Source organism: Henckelia pumila, chromosome 2 (genome assembly GCF_033568475.1).
Source record: "Henckelia pumila isolate YLH828 chromosome 2, ASM3356847v2, whole genome shotgun sequence".
Classification (NCBI taxonomy): domain Eukaryota; kingdom Viridiplantae; phylum Streptophyta; class Magnoliopsida; order Lamiales; family Gesneriaceae; genus Henckelia; species Henckelia pumila.
In genome coordinates this window covers 38,526,162-38,552,599 of record NC_133121.1, presented here as the reverse complement: position 1 = coordinate 38,552,599, position 26,438 = coordinate 38,526,162, and the positions used below count along the sequence as shown (strand labels likewise).

At 37.9% G+C, this 26,438-nt stretch overlaps 1 protein-coding gene across 3 annotated transcripts in view; it reads right to left on the bottom strand.

Moving 5' to 3' along the window:
* Positions 1–25,200, bottom strand: part of LOC140882454 (uncharacterized) — a 40,925-nt gene extending 15,725 nt beyond the window's left edge. The window contains exons 1-4 of one of the 3 annotated variants that reach the window (XR_012150214.1): positions 24,893–25,200; positions 24,464–24,543; positions 23,678–23,796; positions 23,023–23,093 (exon numbers count right to left, since the gene is read on the bottom strand). Coding sequence is in view for 1 of the 3 variants with exons in the window: in XM_073288465.1 (XP_073144566.1) it covers positions 23,023–23,093; positions 24,464–24,538 (146 nt within the window). In the remaining 2 variants the exon portion in view is untranslated. Of the gene's footprint in view, positions 1–23,022; positions 23,094–23,677; positions 23,797–23,821; positions 24,137–24,463; positions 24,544–24,892 lie in introns of those variants that run through there. The other 2 variants (XM_073288465.1, XR_012150215.1) reach the window with 2 other exon arrangements.
* Between the last annotated feature and the right edge of the window lie 1,238 nt (positions 25,201–26,438).

Below are 26,438 nucleotides of genomic sequence, written 5' to 3'. Positions count from 1 at the left end.
AATCTCCCGGATGATGTGGTATTTCCTCAGTACGTGTTTGGATCTTTGATGAGACCTTGGTTCCTTTGCCTGAGCAACGGCACCCGTGTTGTCACAGTACACCGGGATTGGACCAACAACTTCAGGAATGACGCCCAACTCTTGGACGAAATTCCTCATCCAAACGGCCTCTTTAGCAGCAGCTGATGCTGCAATGTATTCTGCTTCAGTGGTGGAATCCGCTGTGGTGTCCTGCTTGGAACTCTTCCAAGAGACAGCACCGCCATTGAGCATGAACACAAATCCAGAGGTTGACTTCGAGTCATCCACGTCACTTTGGAAGCTAGAGTCGGTATAGGCTTCCAATTTTAGTTCTCTTCCTCCATATACCATGAACATATTCTTAGTCCTTCGTAAGTACTTAAGAATGTCATTCACGGCTTTCCAATGCATTTGACCGGGATTAGCTTGATATCTGCTCGTAACACTCAGAGCAAATGCTACATCTGGTCTGGTAGATATCATCCCATACATGATACTACCTATTGCTGACGCATATGGTACATGTGTCATTTTCTCTATCTCTTCATCAGTCTTGGGACACATAGACTTGGATAGAGAAACTCCATGACACATGGGTAGATGTCCTCTCTTGGACCCATCCATTGAAAACCGTTTCAATATGGTGTCGATGTAGGTTGATTGAGTGAGTCCTATCATTCTCTTAGATCTATCTCTATAGATCTGTATCCCAAGAATATAGGATGCCTCACCCAAATCCTTCATCGAGAATCTACCTGATAACCATATCTTTGTTGACTGCAACATCCCTACATCATTCCCAATGAGTAAGATGTCATCAACATAAAGTACTAAGAATGTCACAGCATCCTCAACTACTTTCTTGTACACGCATGGTTCCTCCGGATTCTTGATGAAACCAAAATCTTTTATTGTTTCATCAAATTTCTGGTTCCAACTTCTTGATGCTTGTTTTAGACCATAAATTGATCTCTGAAGCTTGCATACCTTATGCTCGCTTCCCATGGATGTGTACCCCTCAGGCTGCTTCATATAGATCTCTTCCTTAATGTCTCCATTAAGAAAAACAGTCTTCACATCCATTTTCCATATCTCATAGTCATACCATGCAGCTATGACAATAAGGATTCTTATGGACTTGAACATTGCAACTGGTGAAAAGATTTCATCATAGTCAACTCCTTGTCTTTGAGTATAACCTTTTGCCACCAATCGCGCCTTGTAGGTCAATACCTTACCATCAGGCCCAAGCTTTCTCTTGTAGATCCATTTACACCCTATTGGAACAATTCCATCGGGAGGATCTACTAAAGACCAAACTTGGTTTGTATGCATCGAATCTATTTCCGACTGCATAGCTTCAAGCCATAAATTTGAATCCGCATCAGAAATTGCTTCCTTGAAGTTTCTTGGATCACATCCAACATCGGGTTCATCTTGATCCCCTTCAAGAAGAAGACCATATCGAATAGGAGGTCTAGAAGTCCTCTCGGATCTTCTAGGTATAGGCGTGTCCAGCAATGGTTCCTGAGGTGTAGGATCGTTATTTTGTATTTCGGGTTCTTTTCGAATTTCTTCGAGTTCCATCATCTCGCCTTTCTTATCCAATAAGAACTCCTTCTCCAAGAAGGTGGCATTCCTTGAAACAAACACCTTTGTTTCAGCAGGATAATAGAAATAATATCCGATTGAATTCTTCGGATACCCTACAAAATAACACAAGCTGGATCGACTATCCAACTTATCTCCCACTGTCCGCTTCACGTAAGCAGGACATCCCCAAATCCTCAAGTACGAATACTTAGGAGCTTTGCCATTCCATAACTCGTATGGTGTTTTGTCCACTGCTTTAGTGTGGACGTTGTTCAACAACAATACCGCCGTTTCAAGCGCATAGCCCCAAAACGAAGGTGGAAGCTCAGTGAAGCTCATCATGGATCGAACCATGTCCAACAAAGTTCGATTACGACGCTCCGATACACCATTAAGCTGTGGTGTCATAGGAGGAGTCCACTGAGAGAGAATCCCATTCTCTTTTAGATAGTCCAAAAACTCGGTACTCAAGTATTCCCCACCTCGATCCGATCGAAGTGCTTTAATACTTTTACCTAGCTTGTTTTCTACTTCAGCCTTGAATTCTTTGAACTTTTCAAATGCTTCAGACTTATATTTCATTAAATATAAATACCCATACCTCGAATAATCATCAGTAAAGGTAATGAAGTAGGTGTGGCCATATTGAGTACCAACTCTAAATGGACCACAAACATCTGTATGGATCAAATCCAACAGATTTTGACTACGCTCAGGTTTCCCCTTAAAAGGAGATTTAGTCATTTTTCCTTTCAGTCAGGATTCACAAGTTGGTAGAGAGTTAATATCAGACATATCAAACATGCCCTCTCCCACTAGCTTGTTCATCCTCCTTGAGGAAATATGACCTAGCCTAGCATGCCAAAGGTTTGCCGGGTTTTGGCTATCGATTTTCCTTTTGTTTGTTGTTGCCGGTTTATCAACATAATTTATTGGAACGTCTTTTAGCTTTAAGTTGTATAGATCGTTTTCAAGTTGTCCATTTCCAATTAAACATTCATTCTTGTAAATATTGCAAATCCCATTCACAAAATTGCAAGAATAACCATCTCTATCAAGCATAGAAACAGAAATAATGTTTTTAATCAAATCCGGAACAAATAAAACATCTCTTAAAAGTAACTTAAAACCGTTCTGCAAAATTAAATAAACATCTCCCACGGCTTTTGCTTCAACTCTGGAACCATTTCCGAGCCTCAGCTGGGTCTCACCCATTCTAAGCCTGCGACTTCTTGTCATCACCTGCAAATCATTGCAAATGTGAGATCCACATCCGGTATCTAATACCCAAGAAGTAGTATTAAGTGAAACATTTATTACAATATAGAACATACCCTTTGCAGTTCGCAACTGCTCTAGATATTCCTTGCAGTTACGCTTCCAATGACCGGGCTTCTTGTAGTAATGGCAAACATCCTTGGATTTTTCCATGTTTGAAGCCTTTGTCTTGTACTTCTTCTCGGGTTCGATTTTCTTGGGTGGGGCAGAACGTTTCTTACCCTTTGTACTTGGCCCCTTCTTAGCAGAAGAAGAGGAGCCCACCAAGAAAACCGGTTTATCCTTCTTTAATGTGGATTCATATGTTACAAGCATATTGACCATCTCTTCAAGGGAGGCCTCTATCTTGTTCATATTGAAATTCACCACAAATCCGTCAAACGAAGAAGGAAGAGACAGAAGTAGTAAGTCCACGTTGAGTTCATGCTCCAACACCAAATCAAGGGTTACCAACTTCTGTATGAGCCAAATCACTCGTACCCCATGATCACGGACCGAAGTCCCTTCACGCATGCGACACGTCATTAGCTCCTTTACAGTAGCAAACCTTTCAGCCCTCGATTGAGCCCCAAAAAGTTTCTTGAGTTGAACGTGAATGTCAGCAGCATTCACGGTGTCCTCAAATCGCCTCTGGAGTTCATCAGACATCGAGGCTTGCATATAGCATTTGGTCTTGATATCATGGTCCCACCATGTATCAAGCTTGGCTAACTCCTCCGGACTTACGTCAGCTGGTGCTTCCTTCGGAGGAGATTTTTCTAACACGTAGAGCATCTTCTCCGAAGTCAAGACAATCTTCAACTTACGGAACCATTCCGTATAGTTTGCGCCAGTCAACTTATTTTGTTCGAGGATCGAGAAAAGTGGATTACGCGAATTCATCTTATGAAATACTGAAAAGAAACAGACAAATATCAGTGATTGTTTAAGCAATTTACTAAGACATAAAATAGGCGAAATTTATTTTATGAATCTCACTCCCACTATTTTAACGATTTCACTACCCTCTAGTGAAAACGGGAAACTGTTTTCCTTAGTGAGAACATGGAGTCCAATTGACAAACTTATGGTCCCGAATAATATCAGCCAACCATAATTTTCAAAAGTTAGAGCCCAATTGCTTCCAAAGCAACCTCCACGTTTTTACCTCATGTCCAATAAGGGCCCAATAATATGACGCCGTTTATTGTGACATGTCAAGATGACCCATCAATATTAAGTTGTGATGGACGGTCGCCATGTGGATCCCCCAATAATATGAGCCGATCCCATGGGAGTTCCACCCAACTTACAACATGTGTCGATCCAATGTACAGCTTTCCGACGAACGGGCCCCCCCAATAATATGAGCCGGACCGTATCCGCGGGTAGCATCTCATACATTGATCGTTGATGGAAGGTAGGAACATTTAAACAAATTTAAATTTCCTTTATTTATCTTGATATCAATTTTAAATCATATTTAAAATGAGGGATTTTAATTATAAAAATTTATCTCATTATTTTTAAAATTTTTGTATGTTTGCCGGATTCACACAATTATGTCTAAAACATGCATACAACTATAATATCACATATTATATAGGATGATCGATTCCATTTCTAATCGACCCGTGGTTGCCAATCACGAGTCTTAGTCCAATCCTAGGTAATATGCAGTATGCAATGCAATCCTATTACATTTGCTTCCAATTTACATTTCTTCTGTCTTTATTGTCTGCTGGGCCCACCTCCATCTTCAAATCTTGATCTCCCACTAAATCTAATGTATTTACAATAAATAACAATGACAAGTAGGGGATACATTTTTAAGGGGTGGGAACGGGCCATAAACCAAGCCCACTTTTATTACATATGACATTCATATTGGGCCATAAACCAGGCTCATTAATAAAACCAACAACAATAAAACAAATGTAAATTCCTAACATACACCTACAAAATTGGTCATGGCAATCGATCATCCTTATCCAATAACATTTAATTCAAAATTAATTTATTGGATAACATGCAATGACAATTTAAATTTAAAAGGATAAAATCATATTTCATACATAAAATCTTATTTTACATACAAAATCATATTTTATCTTTTTATCAAATAAAATCATATTTTATCTATAAAATCCAATTTTATACATAAAATCATATTTTACTCAATATATCCATAAGATCATATCTTATCATCAATTGTACCAAAAATAATTAATTTCAAAATTCAATTTAAGGATAAAATATTAAAATTTTCCAAAAATTCAAATTTATCCAAAAATCAATTTTAAAATTTTTGGACTCGAACAATTCGATCCGACGCCTCGTGGACCAATCAAAAACAATTTTTGATCGGACCAAAAATAGAATTTTAACATATTAAAATTTAATTTAAAAATTAAAAAAGCGCCCTAATGGGGTCGGGCCGGGCAGCCCGGCTGCCCCTAGGGCAGCGATCACATCGCTGCCCGGGTTTTTGCCCGAAAAAAATATTTTTATTTTAAAATATTTATTTTGTTTCAAAAACCGAGTCCTAAAAAAAATTTTTTGTACAATCGATTAATTTAATCGCTTGATCTGAGCAACCTGTCTCTGATACCACTGTAGGAGAACCTTTGTTCAGATCAATCATGATTGATACCTGGTGCAGCGGAAGTTTAAAAATTTTATATGGAACGATTCCATAATGGGTATCAACCTTACGATTAAATTATGTGTGTGTAAAAATTAAATAACGATTATAAAATTTTTACCTCAATCTCGAATCGAGATTATTGGACACCAACAGATTTCTTTGCTCTTGTTGTATATCCCTGGAACTGATGGACGAACTGTTCTTCAATCAGGTCCACGAACGGATATTCAATCCCTCTGATAGATTGCACTAGAAAATCTATCAGAAGTTTCAACGAAGAGATTAACGAATTTGATCCGTTAAACCAGACTGTAATTCAAAATCACAGGCTGGATTTTTCTCGAGCAGAGGGAGAGGGGGCGGCCACTTTTTAGAAAATTAACTAGGGTTTTCGAAAATTCTTGTGGCCTGTTGTATGTAATTTCTGTACTGCAATAACTTATTTATAATGTAGGCCACTAACAGCTTAGGGCCCATTAGTCATAAGTTCAAGCCCGACAAGCAAAGCCCGCATGTTCAGAAATTAATATAAAATTCATCGTGACTCCGATTGATAAACCGATTTCACCAATGTGCACAGAAACCATTTCTGCACCTTTTAAAGTCAAGATAAATTTTTCTGAATCCGAATTCAGTGATTTCCAAAAATGGTCATCCCTATGTCATTTTTGGAAATCTTACTCCTCTACTCTTAAATAAGAAGTCCAACTTCTTCGTTCATTAAATTTAACTCTTTAAATTTAACTATCTCAACGGGGATTAAAAATTCATTACACTGTGTGACCCTCAATGGTTCAGGGATACAGCTAGCCGTGGGCTCACAACTCCTTGTGACTCGGAACAACAATTTCCGACTTGCCCATCGAATCATGGTAAGAGCGTCTAGCAACATCGCCCCATGATTCCCTAGGTATCACTGATAGTGCCTACAAGAACCAATAGATTTTGGTTAGCGTACAGTACGGTCCCTTCATCCATATATCCCGATCGAATCAACAACCATTGGTATATCGAGAGTCGCTCGAGATTCGATAACTATGCAATACATCTTGAAGATCAAATAGTGACATCGCATGTGCTACTAAGAAACCATTTCTTAAATCACATCATGTACTCTGGCCAGAGATTCGTCACACTAATATCTCCTCAGATCGCATAGGATATCCACACTCGCAAGTATGTGGTGAATCCTTGACAACAAAGCATCGACTCCTATATGTGTTGTAACTGTACCCAATCCCGATACCTGATGACCCCAATAGAGTCGGTAAACGAGTCAAAGCACAGTACTAGCATATAGAGTCTCAATGATGTTTCAAGTAGTAAGGACTAATGGTGTACAACCAAAACCGCGGACTTTATCCACTCGATAAGTGATAACCACTTGGAAAGTCCGGATAGGGTAGTTCGATCATTCATCGTATGAATATCCATTTGCATGCTTCGAACATCTCTATGTTCCTTACCAATGAAACGTGGTACTCTGCATCGCAAATGCTAGTCTCAAACTCGAGCGATCCTTATCCTTATTATCGGACGGCTCAATCGACTAGGAACAGTTTAGAATATACAGTGACTATAAGATGTGTTTCATGATAGACATCCCCATGTTCTACCACATCTTACATACACTATAGTATATTCAAGGTCTTTATCAAAACAACAATAGTATATCACAATATAACAATATGAAGAAAGATAAAGTCATTGCCATTAATAAAAGTGTAAATTATATTAAACAAAAGATTGTTTATACAAAGAGTCATCAAAGCCCTTAGCCACAAGTTGGCTCACCGGGCACCTACTCTTTCATATGGTATGTGTGTCATTTTCTCTATCTTTTCGTCAGTCTTGGGACACATAGACTTGGATAGAGAGACTCCATGACACATAGGTAGATGTCCTCTCTTGGACTCATCCATTGAAAACCTTTTCAATATAGTGTCGATGTAGGTAGCTTGAGTAAGTCCTATCATTCTCTTAGATCTATCTCTATAGATCTGTATCCCTAGAATATAGGACGCCTCACCCAAATCCTTCATCGAGAATCTACCTGATAACCATATCTTTGTTGACTGCAACATACCTACATCATTCCCAATGAGTAAGATGTCATCAACATAAAGTACTAAGAATGTCACAGCATCCTTAACTACTTTCTTGTGCACGCACGGTTCCTCCGGGTTCTTGATGAAACCAAAATCCTTTATTGTTTCATCTAATTTCTGGTTCCAACTTCTTGATGCTTGTTTGAGACCATAGATCGATCTCTGAAGCTTGCATACCTTATGCTCGCTTCCCATGGATGTGAATCCCTCGGGCTGCATCATATAGATTTCTTCCTTAATGTTTCCATTAAGAAATGCAGTCTTCACATCCATTTGCCATATCTCATAGTCATACCATGCTGCTATGGCAATAAGGATTCTTATGGACTTGAACATTGCGACTGGTGAAAAAGTTTCATCATAGTCAACTCCTTGTCTTTGAGTATAACCTTTTGCCACCAATCGTGCCTTGTAGTTCAGTACCTTTCCATCAGGCCCAAGTTTTCTCTTATAGATCCATTTACACCCTATTGGAACAATTCCATCGGGAGGATCTACTAAAGACCAAACTTGGTTTGTATGCATCGAATCTATTTCCGACTGCATAGCTTCAAGCCATAAATTCGAATCCGCATCAGAAATTGCTTCCTTCAAGTTTCTTGGATCACATCCAATGTCGGGTTCACTTTGATCCCCTTCAAGAAGAAGACCATATCTAATAGGAGGCCTATAAGTCCTCTCGGATCTTCTAGTAATAGGCGTGTCAATCAATGGTTCCTGAGGTGTAGGATCATTATTTTGTATCTCGGATTCTTCTCGAATTTCTTCGAGTTCCATCATATTTCCTTTCTTATCCAATAAGAACTCCTTCTCCAAGAAGGTGGCATTCCTTGAAACAAACACTTTTGTTTCAGTAGGATGATAGAAATAATATCCGATTGAATTCTTCGAATACCCTACAAAATAACATAAGGTGGATCGACTATCCAACTTATCTCCCACTGTCTGCTTCACGTAACCAGGACATCCCCAAATCCTCAAGTACGAATACTTAGGAGCTTTGCCATTCCATAACTTGTATGGTGTTTTGTTCACTGCTTTAGTGTGGACGTTGTTCAACAACAATACCGCCATTTCAAGAGCATAGCCCCAAAACAAAGGTGGGAGCTCAGTGAAGCTCATCATAGATCGAACCATGTCCAACAATGTTCGATTGCGGCGCTCCGAAACTCCATTCAGCTGAGGTGTCATAGGAGGATTCCACTGAGAGAGAATCCCATTCTCTTTTAGATAGCTCAAAAACTCGGTACTCAAGTATTCTCCACCTCGATCCAATCGAAGTGCTTTAATACTCTTACCTAGTTTGTTTTCTACTTCAGCCTTGAATTCTTTGAACTTTTCAAATGATTCAGACTTATATTTCATCAAATATAAGTACCCATACCTAGAATAATCATCAGTAAAAGTAATGAAGTAGGTGTGACCAAATTTTGTACCAATACTAAATGGTCCGCAAACATCTGTATGGATCAAATCCAATAGATTTTGACTACGCTCAGGTTTTCCTTTGAAAGGAGATTTAGTCATTTTTCTTTCAGGCAGGACTGACAAGTAGGTAGAGAGTTAATATCAGACATATCAAACATGCCCTCTCCCACTAGCTTGTTCATCCTCCTTGAGGAAATATGACCTAGCCTAGCATGCCAAAGGTTTGCCGGGTTTTGACTATCGATTTTGCTTTTGTTCGTTGTTACCGGTTTATCAACATAATTTATTGGAACGTCTTTTAATTTTAAGTTATATAGATCGTTTTCAAGTTGTCCATTTCCAATCAAACATTCATTCTTGTAAATATTGCAAATCACATTCACAAAATTGCAAGAAAAACCATCTCTATCAAGCATAGAAACAGAAATAATGTTTTTAATCAAGTCTGGAACAAATAAAACATCTCTCAAAAGTAACTTAAAATCGTTCTGCAAAATTAAATAAACGTCTCCCACAGCTTTGGCTTCAACTCTAGAACCATTTTCGAGCCTCAGCTGGGTCTCACCCATCCTAAGCTTACGACTTCTTGTCATCACCTGCAAATCATTGCAAATGTGAGATCCACATCCGGTATCCAATACCCAAGAAGTAGTATTAAGTGAAACATTTATTTCAATATAAAACATACCCTTCGCAGTTTGCAACCGCTCAAGATATTCCTTGCAGTTACGTTTCCAATGACCGGGTTTCTTGCAGTGATGGCAAACATCCCTGGATTTTTCCATGTTTGAAGCCTTTGTCTTGTTCTTCTTCTCGGGTCCGGTTTTCTTGGATGGGGCAGAACGTTTCTTACCCTTTGTACTTGGCCCCTTCTTAACAGAAGAAGAGGAGCCCACCAAGAGAACCGGTTTATCCTTCTTTAAAGTGGCTTCATAAGTTACAAGCATATTGACCATCTCTTCAAGGGAGGCCTCTATCTTGTTCATATTGAAATTCACCACAAAACCGTCAAACGATGAAGGAAGAGAGAGAAGTAATAAGTCCACATTGAGTTCATGCTCCAATACCAATTCAAGCGTTACCAACTTCTGAATGAGCCAAATCACGCGTACCCCATGATCACGGACCGAAGTCCCTTCACGCATGCGACACATCATTAACTCTTTTACAGTAGCGAACCTCTCAGCTCTCGATTGAGCCCCAAAAAGTTCCTTGAGTTGTGCGTGAATGTCAGCAGCATTCACGGTATCCTCAAATCGCCTCTGGAGTTCATCAGACATCGAAGCTTGCATATAGCATTTGGACTTGATATCATGGTCCCACCATTTATCAAGTTTGGCCAACTCATTCGGACTTATATCAGCTGGTGCTTCCTTTGGAGGAGATTTTTCTAACACGTAGAACATCTTCTCCGAGGTCAAGACAATCTTCAACTTACGGAATCATTCCGTATAGTTTGCGCCAGTCAGTTTGTTTTGTTCGAGAATAGAGAATAGTGGATTGCGCGAATTCATCTTAATGAAATACTAAAAAGAAACAGACAATAATCAGTGATTGTTTAATTAATTTACTAAGACATAAAATAAGGCGAAATTTATTTTATGAATCTCACTTCCACTATTTTAACGATTTCACTACCCTCTAGTGAAAGACGAGAAACATTTTTTTTAGTGAGAACATGGAGTTCAATTGACAAACTATAGTCCCGAATAATATCAGCCAACCATAATTTTCAAATGGTAGAGCCCAATTGCTTCCAAAGCAACCTCCATGTTTTTACCTCATGTCCAATAAGGGCCCAATAATATGACGCCGTTTATTGTGACACGCCAAGATGACCCATCAATATTAAGTTGTGATGGACGGTCGCCATGTGGATCCCCAATAATATGAGCCAATCCCATGGGAGTTCCATCCAACTTACAACATGTGTCGATCCAATGTACAACTTTCCGACGAACGGGCCCCCCAATAATATGAGCCGGACCGTATCCGCGGGTAGCATCTCATACATTGATCGTTGATGAAAGGTAGGAACATTTAAACAATATTTAAATTTCCTTTATTTATCTTGATATCAATTTTAAATCATATTTAAAATGAGGGATTTTTAATTTTGAAATTTTGTCTCATCATTTAAAATTTGTATGCTTGCGAGATTCATACAATTTAGTCTAAACATGCATACAACGATAATATCATATATTATATTTTAGGATGATCGATTCCATTACTAATCGACCCGTGGTTGCCAATCACGAGTCTAAGTTCAATCCTAGGTGATATGCAAGTATGCAATGCAATCCTATTACATTGTGCTTCCAATTTACATTTCTTCAGTCTTTATCATTGCTTGCTGGTCCCACCTCCATCTTCAAAATCTCCCACTATTTCTAATGAATTTACAATAAATTACTATGACAAATAAAGGGATACATTATAGGGGTGGGAACGGGCCATAAACCAGACCCACTTTTATTACAAATGATAAAATCAAATTTGGGCCATAAACCAGGCCCATTAATAAAACCCAACAATCAATAATAAAGTCAAATGTAAACAACCTAACATACACCTATAATATTGGTCATGGCAATCGATCATCCTTATCCAATAATATTTAATTCAAAAATTAATTTATTGGATATCATGCAATGGCAATAAATATAAATAGATAAAATCATATTTCATACATAAAATCTTATTTTATATATAAAATCATATTTTATCTAGTTTATCCATAAAATCATATTTTACATATAAAATCAAATTTTATACATAAAATCATATTTTATTATCAATTGTACCAAAATTAATAATTAAAGATTTAATTTATTGGATTAAATTTATAAATTTCCAAAATTCAAAATTTATCCAAAAATTAATTTTCTTAAAAAATTTTGGGCTCAAACAATTTTGACCCATTGCCTCGTGGACCAACTGAAACAATTTTCAATCGGGCCAAAAACTGGGCCCAAAACCATTTTGGGCTAGAATTCATAATTCAAGAAAAAAATTATTTTTAATAAAAAAAAAAAAATTCTGGGCAGCCCGGGACAATCCCGGGCTGCCCGTCCAGCCCAGCTGCGCGGGCTAGGGCAACGCTTGCCCTAGCTCGCGCAGGGCTGCTGCGTGCAGCCCATCTGCGCGCGGCGCTGCTCGCTGCCTTCGGGCAGCCCCGAAAATATTTTTTTTTTCTTTTCTTTTCCGTTTTATTTTTCTGAAAAATCGAGGCTTTGTACAATCGATAAAATTTTAATCGTAAAATCCGAGAACAGCCTGGATCTGATACCACTATTGGAACACGGTCGTTCTCCGGATCGAAAAAGAAAGTGATACCCGTTGCAGCGGAAGTTTTAAAATTTTATATGGAATGATTCCATATGGGAATCAAATTCCTACGATTAAAATTGATAACATAAAATTTAAACAATGTAAATTTTACCTTAAAATCTCGAAGCGAGATTATGGACACCAACAGATTAAACTGCTCTTGTTGTATATCCCAGGAACTGATGAACGAACAATTCTTCAATCAGGTCCACGAACAGAAGTTTAATCCCTCTGATAGACTGCACTAGAAAGTCTATCAGAAGTTTCTACGAAGAGATAGAACAGATATGATCTGTTAAATCAGTCTGCAAATTCAAAAATTCACAGACTGAATTTTCGAACACAGTAGGGGAGGGGCCGGCCGATTTCTCTAGAGAGAGAGCTCTAGGGTTTTCGAAAATTATGCCTTGTGCTGTGTAATTTCTGTACTGCAATAACGTATTTATAATGTGGGCTGTTAACAGCTTAGGGCCCATTAGTCATAAGTTCAAACCTGACAAGCAAAGCCCGCATGTTCAGAAATTAATATAAAATTCATCGTGACTCAGATTGATAAACCAATTTCACCAATGTGCACAGAAACCATTTCTGCATCTTTTAAAGTCAAGATAAATTTTCTGAATCCGAATTCAGTGGTTTCCAAAAATGTCCATCACTATGTCATTTTAGGAAATTTTACTCCCTCTACTTTTAAATAAGAAGTCCCACTTCTTTATTCACTAAATTTAACTCTTTAAATTTAATTATCTCAATGAGGATTAGAAATCCATTACTTGTGTGACCCTCAATGGTTCAGGGATACAGCTAGCCGTGGGCTCACAACTCCTTGTGACTCGGAACAACAATTTCCGACTTGCCCATCGAATCATGGTAAGAGAGCCTAGCGACATCGCCCCATGATTCCCTAGTTATCACTGATAGTGCCTGCAAGAACCAATAGATTTTGGTTAGCGTACAGTACGGTCCCTTCATCCATATATCCCGATCGAATCAACAACCATTGGTAAATCGAGAGTCGTTCGAGATTCGATAACTATGCAATGCATCTTGAAGATCAAATAGTGACATCGCATGTGCTATTAGGAAACCAAGTAACCTAAAACACATCATGTACTCTGGCCAGAGATTCGTCACACTAATATCTCCTCAGATTGCATAGGATATCCACACTCGCAAGTATGTGGTGAATCCTTGACAACAAAGCATCGACTCCTATATGTGTCGTAACTGTACCCAATCCCGACACCTGATGACCCCAATAGAGTCGGTAAACGAGTCAAAGTACAGTACTAGCATATAGAGTCTCAATGATGTTTCAAGTAGTAAGGACTAATGGTGTACAACCAAAACCGCGGACTTTATCCACTCGATAAGTGATAACCACTTGGAAAGTCCGAATAGGGTAGTTCGATCATTCATCATATGAATATCCATTTGCATGCTTTGAACATCTCTATGTTTCATACCAATGAAACGTGGTACTCGGCATCGCAAATGCTAGTCTCCGTCTCGAGCGATCCTTATCCTTATTAACGGACGGCTCAATCGACTAGGAACTGTTTAGAATATACAGTGACTTTAAGAAGTGTTTCATGATAGCCATCCCCATGTGCTACCACATCTTACATACACTATAGTATATTCAAGGTCTTCATCTAAACATCTTATAGTATGTCACAACATAATAATATGATAAAAGATAAAGTAAATGCCATTATAAAAGTGTAAATTATATTAACCAAAATATTGTTTATACATAGAGTCATAAAAGCTCTTAGCCACAAGTTGGCTCACCGGGCACCCACTCTTTCATTAAGTGCATAAAATACACTTATCAAATACCCCCAAACTTAGACTTTTGCTAGTCCCGAGCAAAACAATCCAAAACACTTAATCTTCCAAAAACTCATATCATCAAAAATCAACAAGACTAGTCAAGAAATATTATGGAGCAATGAGATCAGCAATGATTTCAAAGAATTTTCAAATCCAATCCCATCACACCCAACTAACACTTGAAAGTTTCAGCCAGAACAAAATAACCTCATAAACTCACAATCTCCGCAACTCAGTTCAAAACACCATTATCCAAATTCAATTCACACAATCATAGATCATGAGGACTTTAAAAGGTAGCAAGGATCAAATATGATATTAATCAGAAACACTCACAATTAGGTTAATGCAACGAATAATAGTGTGTGCATGTTTAGATCAAAATTTATAATCATTAAAAGCATCAATCAACAGTCCATAGGCTAAATTCTCGCAACTCTTCTCCACTAGTATATTGGGCAACTGAGACTCGGTCAATAGGACTTATTCAGCTTATAATTTAAGGCCTCGCTCATGGCTACAAATGAAGGATATGAATTAAAAACAAGGAGTAATTCATAATTTTATGCTCAAATTTCGACTCCTTTTCATTCACAAACACATATTTTTCTTTCTTCACTTCATTGATTTTCAACTTTTTCACGTCACAAATTCTTTCACAATTTTTTTCAATCAATTTTTTTTTTCTTCTTTCTTTTCTACTACCTCTTTTCATCTTTTCAATTCATCCACCACACCAATCCATTTTTCACAAATAAAAACTAGGAGCATCTAACATTTTAGAATTCAACTTACTCCCTTAAAGGTAGGAAATAGTGTTTAGGCTATTCAGGTAGTCAATGTAGGACCTTGAAATAATGACGAATGGGGGTTTAATCACACGTTTACATGCATGCCATTCGATTTTCAATTAAAGCTCAAACAAGGTACTAGGGATAACATATTAATAAGGTAGCTTGAAAGGCTCAAACTCATTCAGAAAAATTGCCTAAATCATTCCTAATCTTAGTATTGCCCGTATTTCGCCTCGAAGAGTGTTCAAACTAGTTCTAGACAAATCTCAATCCACAATTAAATCATACAAATTCAATCAGTGCAGAAAAAATAATCATCAGCAGTAAAAGATGATTTTTCAACAAATTTCAGATTTTTCTGTACCTCAATGTACTCATATAAGTGTAAGCTCAAATAGGCGACAAAAGATAAAAAATTTTCAATAAAATCAGGCCCAAAAATTCAAACAATGCCTCAATCATATCTATGTTTGTATGTTTCAAAAATCAGATTCAAGTATTAATCACAGAGTATATAGGAAATTGTTCATCTAATTGGTTCCATTTTCTCAAAAATATTTGTCAGATAGGCAGACAGTCATGGATTTCAGTTATAGCACAAAACAAAAATTTTTCAGCCATGCATCCAATTATTTCTCAACTTCTTTTCAAACTCAACAAAAATTTAATCTATGAAGCACACAATAAAATTCAACTACTCAACCAACCAACTAAATCAAACATTGATTCACCCCCCCCCCCCCCCCAAACTTAATGTAATCATTGTCCCTAATGATAAAAAACAATAAAAATGAATACGGGATACGTACCTTCTACACCGAGCATCAGTACTCGGCGTAACCATTATGGTCGTGAAAAAATAATATCTAGCATGTAGAACACCATCAGAAACCGATCATCGGAGGGAATTGAAGACGCACAACATGAACATCCAAGTGAACCTGAAGGAGACATGCACACTATAAGATAATATACAATTAAATCCCGAAGCAATCAAAACAAAATAACTCGCTTAATGTATGGAATAATAAGAAGGGTGCGGGGCATGGCAAGTGTGACTCCCGGGGCTGAAGAGGCAGGGAGTGATCGCCGGTTCCAAGAGGTTGCACGGACAATGAGCGGCTCCTGGTAGGCTTCTAGGCGGAGGGGGAAATGAATGAACCGATCCCGTGCCGGAATGAGAGGGATTCTGAGACTGTGTAGGTATGGGACTACATGGTTGAGGAGGGCTTAAAAGATTTCATATGTACTATTCATATCAAGAAGGTGCATCTTCTTTTCGGAAGTTCATCACATAAGAACTTCAAAGTTAAGCGTGCTTGACTTAGGGCAATTATAGGATGGGTGACCCCCTGGAAAGTTTTCCAGGGTGCATGTGAGTGAGAACATAAGCACGCTGAAAAGACCCGTCTTGATATAGTGGGTCGTTACAAATGGTATCAGAGCCGACCTCTCTTAGTACGGTATGGTTCGGGGACGAACCAAGCGAAAGCTGGTGGGCATGTGACGCCCGGGGCTGAAGAGGCAGGGAGTGATCGCCGGTGCCAAGAGGTTGCACGGACAATGAGCGGCTCCTGGTAGGCTTTTAGGCGGAGGGAGAAATGAATGAACCGATTCCGTGCCGAAATGAGAGGGATTCTGAGACTGTGTAGGTATGGGACTACATGGTTGAGGAGGGCTTAAAAGATTTCATATGTACTATTCATATCAAGAAGGTGCATCTTCTTTTCGAAAGCTCATCACATAAGAACTCCAAAGTTAAGCGTGCTTGACTTAGGGCAATTATAGGATGGGTGACCCCCTGGGAAGTTTTCCAGGGTACGTGTGAGTGAGGACATAAGCATGCTGAAAAGACCCGTCTTGATATAGTGGGGGCGTTACAGCAAGCATCAGATGCTGTTGAAGCAAGAATGAGAGGCTAATGTGGATGCTCGTTGTCGCATGAATTCAAGTGTTGTTGGTATGTTGGCTGCGCGATTTCAGGAGGTGAAGCAGCTGGAAATCTTGTTAGCTCATGGAAGTGGGGTGAGGCGCTAATGGTGGTTTTTTGCGCAGGGAAAGAGCAGCTGGTTCGCGCAACGATTGCTGTTGGGAGTTGCTGAACTGAGCATGGTAGGGATGAGAAGATGTGCTGTTCGGGAAGCTTGGAGCGCGATGGCGCTTCGTTCTAGCGCTGATGGGAACGCTTGGAGCGCGTTATCGCAGGTGGAAGCGCGGATGGTGGGCTGAGTTATGCGCGAATGGTGAGCGCGATAGCGCATGTGTTGTGCACTTAAGTATGCGTAGAGGTGAGGCGGGCACGCATGAGCCTCTGTTATCAACTCCAAAATCTTGAGCGGGCGCCTCAAATCTTGGGCAAGCGCGCATAAGCCACTGCCACAAGTCAAAATCCTGAAAAATTTAAATTTTTTGTAATATCAGGCCTCCAAAATTCTCAAATAATATGCATTTAAAAAAAACAAAATTAACTAATTAACTAAAATGAAAAATTAAAGCAAAAAATAAAGATTTTGGGTTGCCTCCCAAAAAGCGCTTGGTTAATAGTCGTCAGCCCGACTTTCACCGGATTAATTCTTCCCTTTCTCTTTCACTCGCCAAATAAATTCCACGAACCGTCTTTTAAATTTTGTTTTCTTGTTCTTCGTGGCTTTCTTTGGTAGTAAATTTGGCGCTTTCTCCTTCGATGAATCAACTGCAAAATCAGCTCTTTGACAGCACTCAAACTTCACAACCGGTTCAATTAAGCATAATTCTTCGATGGGTGGATTAGATGCTTTCGTGAATATGTTAAAGACCACTCGTTCGTACTCCACACCCATCGACAACTCCCCTTTCATCACTTCAATTTTTGCATCCGCCGTGGCCAAGAATGGTCTCCCAAAAATGAGCGGAGCACCATGATCTACATCTATATCCAATACCACAAAATCCGCTGGAAAGATGAATTTATCCACCTTGACTAGAACATCTTCAACAATTCCTAGTGGATATTTAATGCTTCTATCCGCCAATTGCAATGAAATCTTAGTTGATTTCATGTCTCCCAACGCCAAGGCCCTGTAAATAGATAATGGCATTAAATTAATACTGGCCCCTAAATCACAAAGTGCATTATTAAAATAAGAAGAGCCAATAGAACAAGGAATAGTAAAACTCCCTGGATCCTTAAGCTTTTGTGGCATCTTCTTTTGCAGCACTGCACTGCACTCTTCAGTCAAATTGACCACCTCGTTCTCTAGCAGTCTCTTTTTCTTGGACATCATCTCCTTGATGAATTTTGCGTAGTTCGGCATTTGCTCCAAAGCTTCAGCAAAGGGGATGTTGATGTGAATTTTCTTGAAAATCTCCAAGAACTTGGAGAACTGCTCGTCCAATGATTTCTTCTTGAACCTCTGCGGGTAGGGGAGTGGCGGTTTGTACATCGGTTTTGGGTCAGGTTTAGGCTCCTTCTCTTTCTCCTCTTCAATAGCATGTGCTTGGACTTCAGGTTCTTTTCCACTCCTCAACTCTATGGCATTGCACTGCTCCTTGGGATTTATCTCAGTGTTGCTTGGAAACTGGCCTCTATTATTATCCTTCAGTGCGTTCGCCAACTGCCCGATGCTAGTCTCCATGGATTGAAGTACAACACCCATGTTGGCCATGTGCGTCTCCAAGCTGTCGAGACGAGATTCAGTTCTCGCCATCCTCTTACCTGATTCCTGAACAAAAGTACTAACCACATCCTCCAAAGACTGCTTACCCTCATCCTTGTTTCCATTGAACCCCGGAGGATTCAACACATTTCTATTGTTAGCATACGAAAAATTTTCATGATTACGCAAGCTAGGATGATAGGTATTTGGGACAGGGTTACCTCTGTAATCTCCATAACCTCGGTAGCCATTAGGAGAAATATAATTAACTTCCTCTATGGCATGTGTTCCTTCAACTCCAGTTGAATCTGCAACATGAATCTTATTCAAAGAAGCTACCTGTGTAGTCAGTGCAGATAATTGAGCAGTGATAGACGTGAAAGGATCCACAGCATACACTCCAGCTGGCTTCTTTACTCCTATACGCTCAGATGGCCATTGAAAACGATTAACCATCATCTCCTCCAACATATCATAAGCTTGAACATGATCCTTCGCAAATATAGTACCTCCAGCCGCAGAATCCACATTCATTCTCGTAGGCGCATTCAGTCCGTTGTAAAACCACTCGATCTGTTCCCAATCTGCAAAATTGTGGTTAGGACAACGTCTAAGTAATTATTTATACCTTTCCCACGCCTCGTAGAGCTGTTCAGAGTCCATCTGCCTGAATGTGCTGATCTCTATCTTCAGTTGGGTGGTTTTGGCAGGTGGAAAATATTTCGCAAGAAATTTTTGTGTCATCCCCTCCCAAGTAGTGATACTTCCAAGCGGCAGTGATTGCAACCAACTTCTGGCTTGATCCCTGAGAGAAAACAGAAACAAGCGTAAGCGAATAATATCCTCAGGAACACCGTTAAATTTTACCGTATTAGTAATTTCTAAAAAGGTCCTGAGATGCAAGTGAGGATCAGCTGTGGAACTCCCATTAAATTGGTTCGATTGAACCATGTTGATCAAAGCAGGTTTCAACTCGAAATTGTTTGCATTGATGGTTCCTCGAGCGATTCCAGAATAGTGAGCCTAGATCGTCGGCCTGAAGTGATCTCTAATTGGTATCAGGGGAGCTTGTTGTGCTTCTTCTTCAGCCATGTGCCTTAATTCTTCTCTTCTAGCTCTTCTTAAAGCACGTGCAGTGGGTTCGATCTCCGGCTCAAAAAGTAGAGAATTTTCACTTTGAGATCGTCGCATAAACTGCAATTAAAAATAAGACGCAATTAATTAGTAACTTAAAAATAAAATAAAAACTCTAAATTAAAATCTAGACTAATTGGTAACAAGACTAAAAAATAATCAAAATTTACTCCCCGGCAACGGCGCCAAAAACTTGTTGTGAAAATTTCTCGCAAGCGTACGAGTGTCAAGTTTTAATATACTGATTAAATCAGATATCGATCCCGCAGGGAGTAATTTGAAAATATTCAGTGCTTGTAATTAAAATAGTCCAAACTTTATCTAGAAAATCAAACTTTGAGAATTTTGCAGTAAAATAAAATAATTAAGAGATTTAAAAGCACGCACACAACTTTCAGATTAAAATATCAATCAGAGAAAAATGGTCTAGAGGTATAGATTTCACCTGGTTTCAACAACAATCAATCCTAATTAATTAATCTTCATGAATTTCAATCAATTAATAGCCAAGAACACTTAAGTGTATTATTCCCTCTCCCGAGTGCCGAATAAAATATATCAAATACAATTCAATTCCAATATCCCTATTAAGAATCTACTTACAGTGATCAATTCAAAACTATGTTCTCTTTAAAAGCTCTGTTAAAGTTATACACTCTCCCGAGCGATATAAATAATTAACAGTGTATTTTATATTTGTCCTATTCAAAATCTCCTCTCCCGAGTGCCAGATTTCAAATAAATATTACAAATCAATTATTGATAAGATAATTGAAAAGACAATCAATTCTAGAAAAAACAATTAATCTAGAATAAACTCAATCCAATAAAACCAAGAATTCATGAAAGTGTTTACATCAGGTTCCATCCGACCTCTAGACTCTAAAAATTTAGTTCATAATAAAATTATGAATAAAATAAAACATGTTCATAAATCTAAACATATTCAGAATTAAATAAAAGATAGAAAACAAATCCGTCGTCGACGCCGTGTCCGGTCTATCGAACTCCGTCTTTGTTCTTCAAGTTAAAGCTCCAGAAAATCCTCAGCAAATCACGATCAATTCTCTGATATTCTAATGTGTTGTGGCGGCTCCCCCCTCTCCCCTCATCTGATAAAAATCTCTTTTATATCGTTGTACAAAAGCCCAAGAATAAAGCCCAAGAAAATAGAAACTTTCATTCCGATAAAAATTTCCGGCGCTTCACAATCCAGGCGAGCGCGCATAGTCTTCTGGAATCCAATCTCCTCGCCTTCACTTGACAAGCGCGTTAGCTCTTTACTTAAATCTTTAGCGCTAACATTAAGCGCTAACAATTTCTATCAAGGCCCAATAACATAAGCCCAATTACTTTTCTCACATTTCCTTCTCCTGTTCTCTTCTTTTCTTTTCCTTTACTTATTCTTCTTATTTTCTTTTAATTCCTTTCTCTTCCTAAATTCTTATTTTCTTCTCTTTTCCACAATAATTCATTAATTCTCTGTAAGCACAAAAACAACAAAACTCCGCATAAATCTGCTCGAAACAAACATTTAACAATTAAAATCATATATAAATTAAGTGCATAAAATACACTTATCATTCATAAACAAATTGTTACACAATGACTACGGTGATGCATGCTACAAATAGCATAATAGAATGAACTGAAACAACCTCACAAGTATAACTATGATAGAGAAAACGTTCTTAAATCATTAACGCAAAAAACATAACTGCACAATTCATGCTGGTTTTATAAATTGCATTTACTTTATCTGGCCTACAGGATTTTTCAAGTGAATAGAAGATTTACTTCGTTTCTCAGCTTCTCCAAAAGATGGATTAACCACAAATGTTCCTTCCCTGTACGTTAATCACCGTTTCCTCTCCTTGAATCAAGCTTGATACTGAACATTGGTTTGAGGTTGAGGTTGACAGTATCAAGATAGCCACTGGTATCGCTAAGTCGTGTCAAGCCCAAATTACCCAACTCAAATCAGATAACAAAATATGCAGTAGTATGAGTAGGGATCGTTCTCACGAAAAAAGTAAAATTTAAAAGTGTTCTAAAATAAAATAAAGGGGTTTTTGAGATTTTACTAACTACTATGCAAGAATTAAAATAAGAAAGATCAATAAACTAACTAGACTTGGTATCGATCGACTACATCCTTGAAATTATTCATTCAATCATCGATCCCCTAAAAATAATTAATTCACATTGAATATTCATCATTGAAAATTTAATTCCTGTTTCACCTTAATTTTAGTTAACTAGACACAGCGTTCTAAGTTAACCATTACCCCATAAATTAACCCAATACCAACGATTAGATTTAAATCCACGGTAGCATTCAAATGAGTAAAACTGATGAATCTAGACAACACAAATACCAGCGATTGTATTTAATCTAGTCAATTGTTGTTCCTACGATTTAACAAATTCAACAGCAGAAAATATTAAACGCAGTTGCTTCACATATTAGATGATTCAAACAATTACAGATTTGAATTCTAATTTAGCAATAGATTGTATAGCAAAATTCTAAGGTGATCAATCCTAAAATCTCACATACAAGCATGGCAATCAATCCAAAACAACTTTTGATACACAATTTGGAATTAAACAAAATAAAACTGAATCTCACAATTTGAATAAAATCATGGGTTCGTCTTCCTCAACCAAGTACTAAAACTTAGCCACAACGATTCATGAATTTTCTAGAAAAATTCATGAAAAAAAATTAAATCTAAGAAAAGAAAAGAAGAAACCTAGCCGCCAATGTGTTTCTCTTGCTTAATGCCATCCAGAATTCCCCTAAAAATCGAGATAAAAACCCTTAAATATGACAAGAGTCCTAAAGAAATAAGTTTCCTAATTTACTAAAATTTTCAGGAAAAGTCGTCGCGCTCGATTGCGCGAGTTGGGAGGATCGAGCGCCAGAAAATATACGAGCCTACTGCCTGCGCGTTCTCATGGGCGCGCTCGATCCGTTGAGTTGGATGGATCGAGCGCGCAAAAATATCCAACTTGCTGTTTGAAAATTCTTTCTCGCGCTCGATCCGTTGAGTTTGACGGATCGAGCGCGACTTTTGTTTTCTGCGAGCAGCGATTTTGAAAAATTCATATCCGGAGATCTAGTCGTCGAATTGAGCTGAAATTTGGACAGCTGCTTTAAAACATCTTGAACTTTATTCTGAATGGTGGAGATCGGATTTAGATTTTTCTAAAATTAAAAATGATTTTCTGACCATTGCTTCTTCGTAATTCTTCTCCTATCTAGCACTTTCCTTCCATCTTTAGCTCCATTTCTTCTCTTTTCCTGTATCAAATCACATACAATGATTAGGAACTATAACATGAATTAGCCAATAAAAATACACATAATCATCACAAATTAACTCAATCAAACATATGAAAATACCATCACATCAGCCACAACTCATGACTTAAAATCAAAATAAGGTAATATGAAAATTTGACAGCCCATGAGAAAAAAATAATGTGGAATACAAGTTAGCTACTTAAAATGGAATAACTAGTAAACACATGTATAACAATGCATATAACAATATCTATGATCTATCTTTTGAGTAGTGGAAACTCTTTTAAGTATTTTTTTCCTTGACATGCATATATATTATAGAACCATAAAAGCATCGTGTGGTATAAAAATTTCTAAATCTAGATATCACACCCAACGAGACAGATTCATATAACATCAGAAACGCAATTTAGGCTAATATGTCCTCGAGAAAATAAGCCAAATATTCAACAGAGAAAAAAAACCACAAATCCAAGTGCAAATTGATATATTAAGTGCTATAACATGATGAAATGGGATTAAAATTCATTAACCACGGTTAGGTGGATTAATTATCAGATTTGGGAGCAGAAAATGCCTACCGATTTCCAACTTTAGAAGCCAAACTTGAAGCTGAGGAAGAACAACATGCATTCTGTTGCTTTTGGATATATTCCATTGCATTTCTTGTCCCATACACACAACCATCACATATCTTTATCTTTGCAGTAGTTGAAATCCGCAGTCAGTACGTATTATCTTATATACAAATCCCAACTTCAAGATTTCATTTTTGTAATATTTATCATCATCAATTCATATGATAATAAGAATTAAGGAACGATGGCAAACTATTAGATTCACTTACAAGAGGAATGAATATATATTTTATTATATATAACCACTTGAGCCACAAAAGAGAACGTTGATAACTCAAATTCCATGCTAAGGACAAGAAGTAAGCAACAATAGAAAAATAAATACAATTTTTACATATCCCCTAACATGACAACTTTTTCGATAACTCGTCCTCTGCCTTCTGCGCCTCAACGTCCTTCCATCTGGACTCAATTACTCAAATTCAAAATTCATCATAACTCATATTATAAAATATAACACTGCCTCCATAATTAATCAAAATCATATATTTTTCACACTAATCTAGTTTCATATCAGGGATGCGAAATTTGGAAGTTTAAAACAAGAAATAGATTTGATGCATTCTTCTCAGCACACTCGTTTATATTCATTTGTCAACTCTTCAAGTTATAAACATAAACAAAAACAGGTCCCTTTCAAATTCCAATATCCTTAAACTATACCGCAAAAGGGTCCGTCATTTAACAATGAATTTTGCAATTGGTACACTGTAGAAAAGCATAACTCACCTTCAAACCTGGAACATAATCCCCCTTCTTGTAATAAGTTGAACTCTTAGATGCCCTCCATCCGGCTGTGCCCATTCCCTCTGCGAACCAAACAAGCCAATAAAACTAATGTAAACAGATTTCCAAATGCAAAGCACAAATTTTCTAAATGCAAAGCACAAAAATTCCTACAAATTTCAAAAATTCACATTTATATTTTCTAAAGCATCTAAACATCTAAATAATGATTAAACAACTCTAAAATTCAAAAATCCCAACTTAATAAATCTGGAAATTCGAAATTAAGTCTAAAACAATTCTGAAAAATAACCAATAACTTCAATCATCTCAATTATGGTACCCAAAACCAATAACTAAACAAATATCAATCGTATAAATTCGAATGAACCAAAAGCCCTAAATTTCGAAACCCTACAATTCGAATAATACCTTCTAGGCTACGAGATAGAGCTCCAAACAATTAGAAAACCTTTCTCCTAAGCTAGACGGTGGTCGGAGACGGCAAGGGGCGGTGGAACGGACGGCTTCCGAAAATCGGGCCGACAGGATGCACTTAAAACTTAGGAAAATGCGTATCACTAGATATCTCTCGTCGAGAGGATTCCCAATCTACTTTCGCTTTTGAAAACCGGCCACAAACAAATAAGATACGCCCAATTCAAGCTGCGAAAATGGTGAGAAAAAAATGAAGAAGATGAATCGGGAATGGAAATCGGAGGAGTGAGAAGATGTTAAGTTTTTGCGTGTATCTCTTTGTTTTGTCCAATATTAAGTATTTAATTTTCAGCAGCGGGATAATTGCTGCACGCCGTTAAAAAAAAATTAGCAGCGTGCATTAATGCATGCTGTAGTTAATATAATATTATCAACATCGCACATTTAAATGCACGCCACAAAAAGTAACATTTGTAGCATGCATTTAATGCACGATGTCATTTTTATAAGGTTTGACAATATTAATAGCCCACATATTTGTGCACGCCGTAAAAAGTAATATCCGCGGCTTGCTTTTAATGTACGCCGTTGATACCATGCTGCGAAAACTAGATTTTCTTGTAGTGTCGTTAGCCACGTACTAGTAACTTGAAGCCCTCATGTCGGACTTTAAGGTTTGCATAGAATTCTCGGACCAGAGAATTATCGCGTCCGGTGGTGGGTGGTAAAAACATTCCATTGTCTCTCCATAATACTTCGCCTGATATAAGAATTAGGATATGTCATGTCTAATCCTCATTCGCAGACAATGTTTTTGATTTTAGCTTGACATAGTTTGCGGCGGGCTCTTCGTTCCAAAAATGATGAGCATCGTAGTTAGCGAACGATGAGGCAGCTTACTTTTGCTTTTTCATTGGAGCCATTTATCGAACACCTTATAGTCACTCAAAATCTCCTCACAATATTCAAATATCTCAATGCAAATCAACCCCCAAACTTTGTCTTTTACTCAATATGTCAATGATTTACTGCAATAATCCAAAAAAACAATACAAATTAATTTTTCAACCAATACACCCAAATTCATGTGGTTCAATAAACTCAACCTAATAATCATCAACCTCTAGATGAATGGAAAGGAGAGAGTGTCCCACCTTCAAGTTTTGATGTGGTTGAGTGTGAATTTCAAGTTCCATCCTCCTTGCCCCAATTTTCGACCAATTCAAACTCTAACCTTGGTAGACTCGAATTGAGATAAAGGTGAGATGATTTTGAGGGGTAGAGAGGATGAGTATGGTGGAGTGATAAAGATAGAGGGTCCTTGAGATGTGATGATGGCGTGGGTGTTATTTTGGGTGAGAAGGGAGAGCACTTGTACGTGAAATGGGAGAGAGGGCCGCAGAAATCTGAATTCGAAGCCCTAGCTCGCATGCTTTAAAACAAGCACTGATTTCCAATTCTAAAAATTGTGCAATCAGGCGCTGAAGTGCAAGGAAATCTACATGGTTGTGCCTCGCGCCATGATTTGTGTGAAGTAATT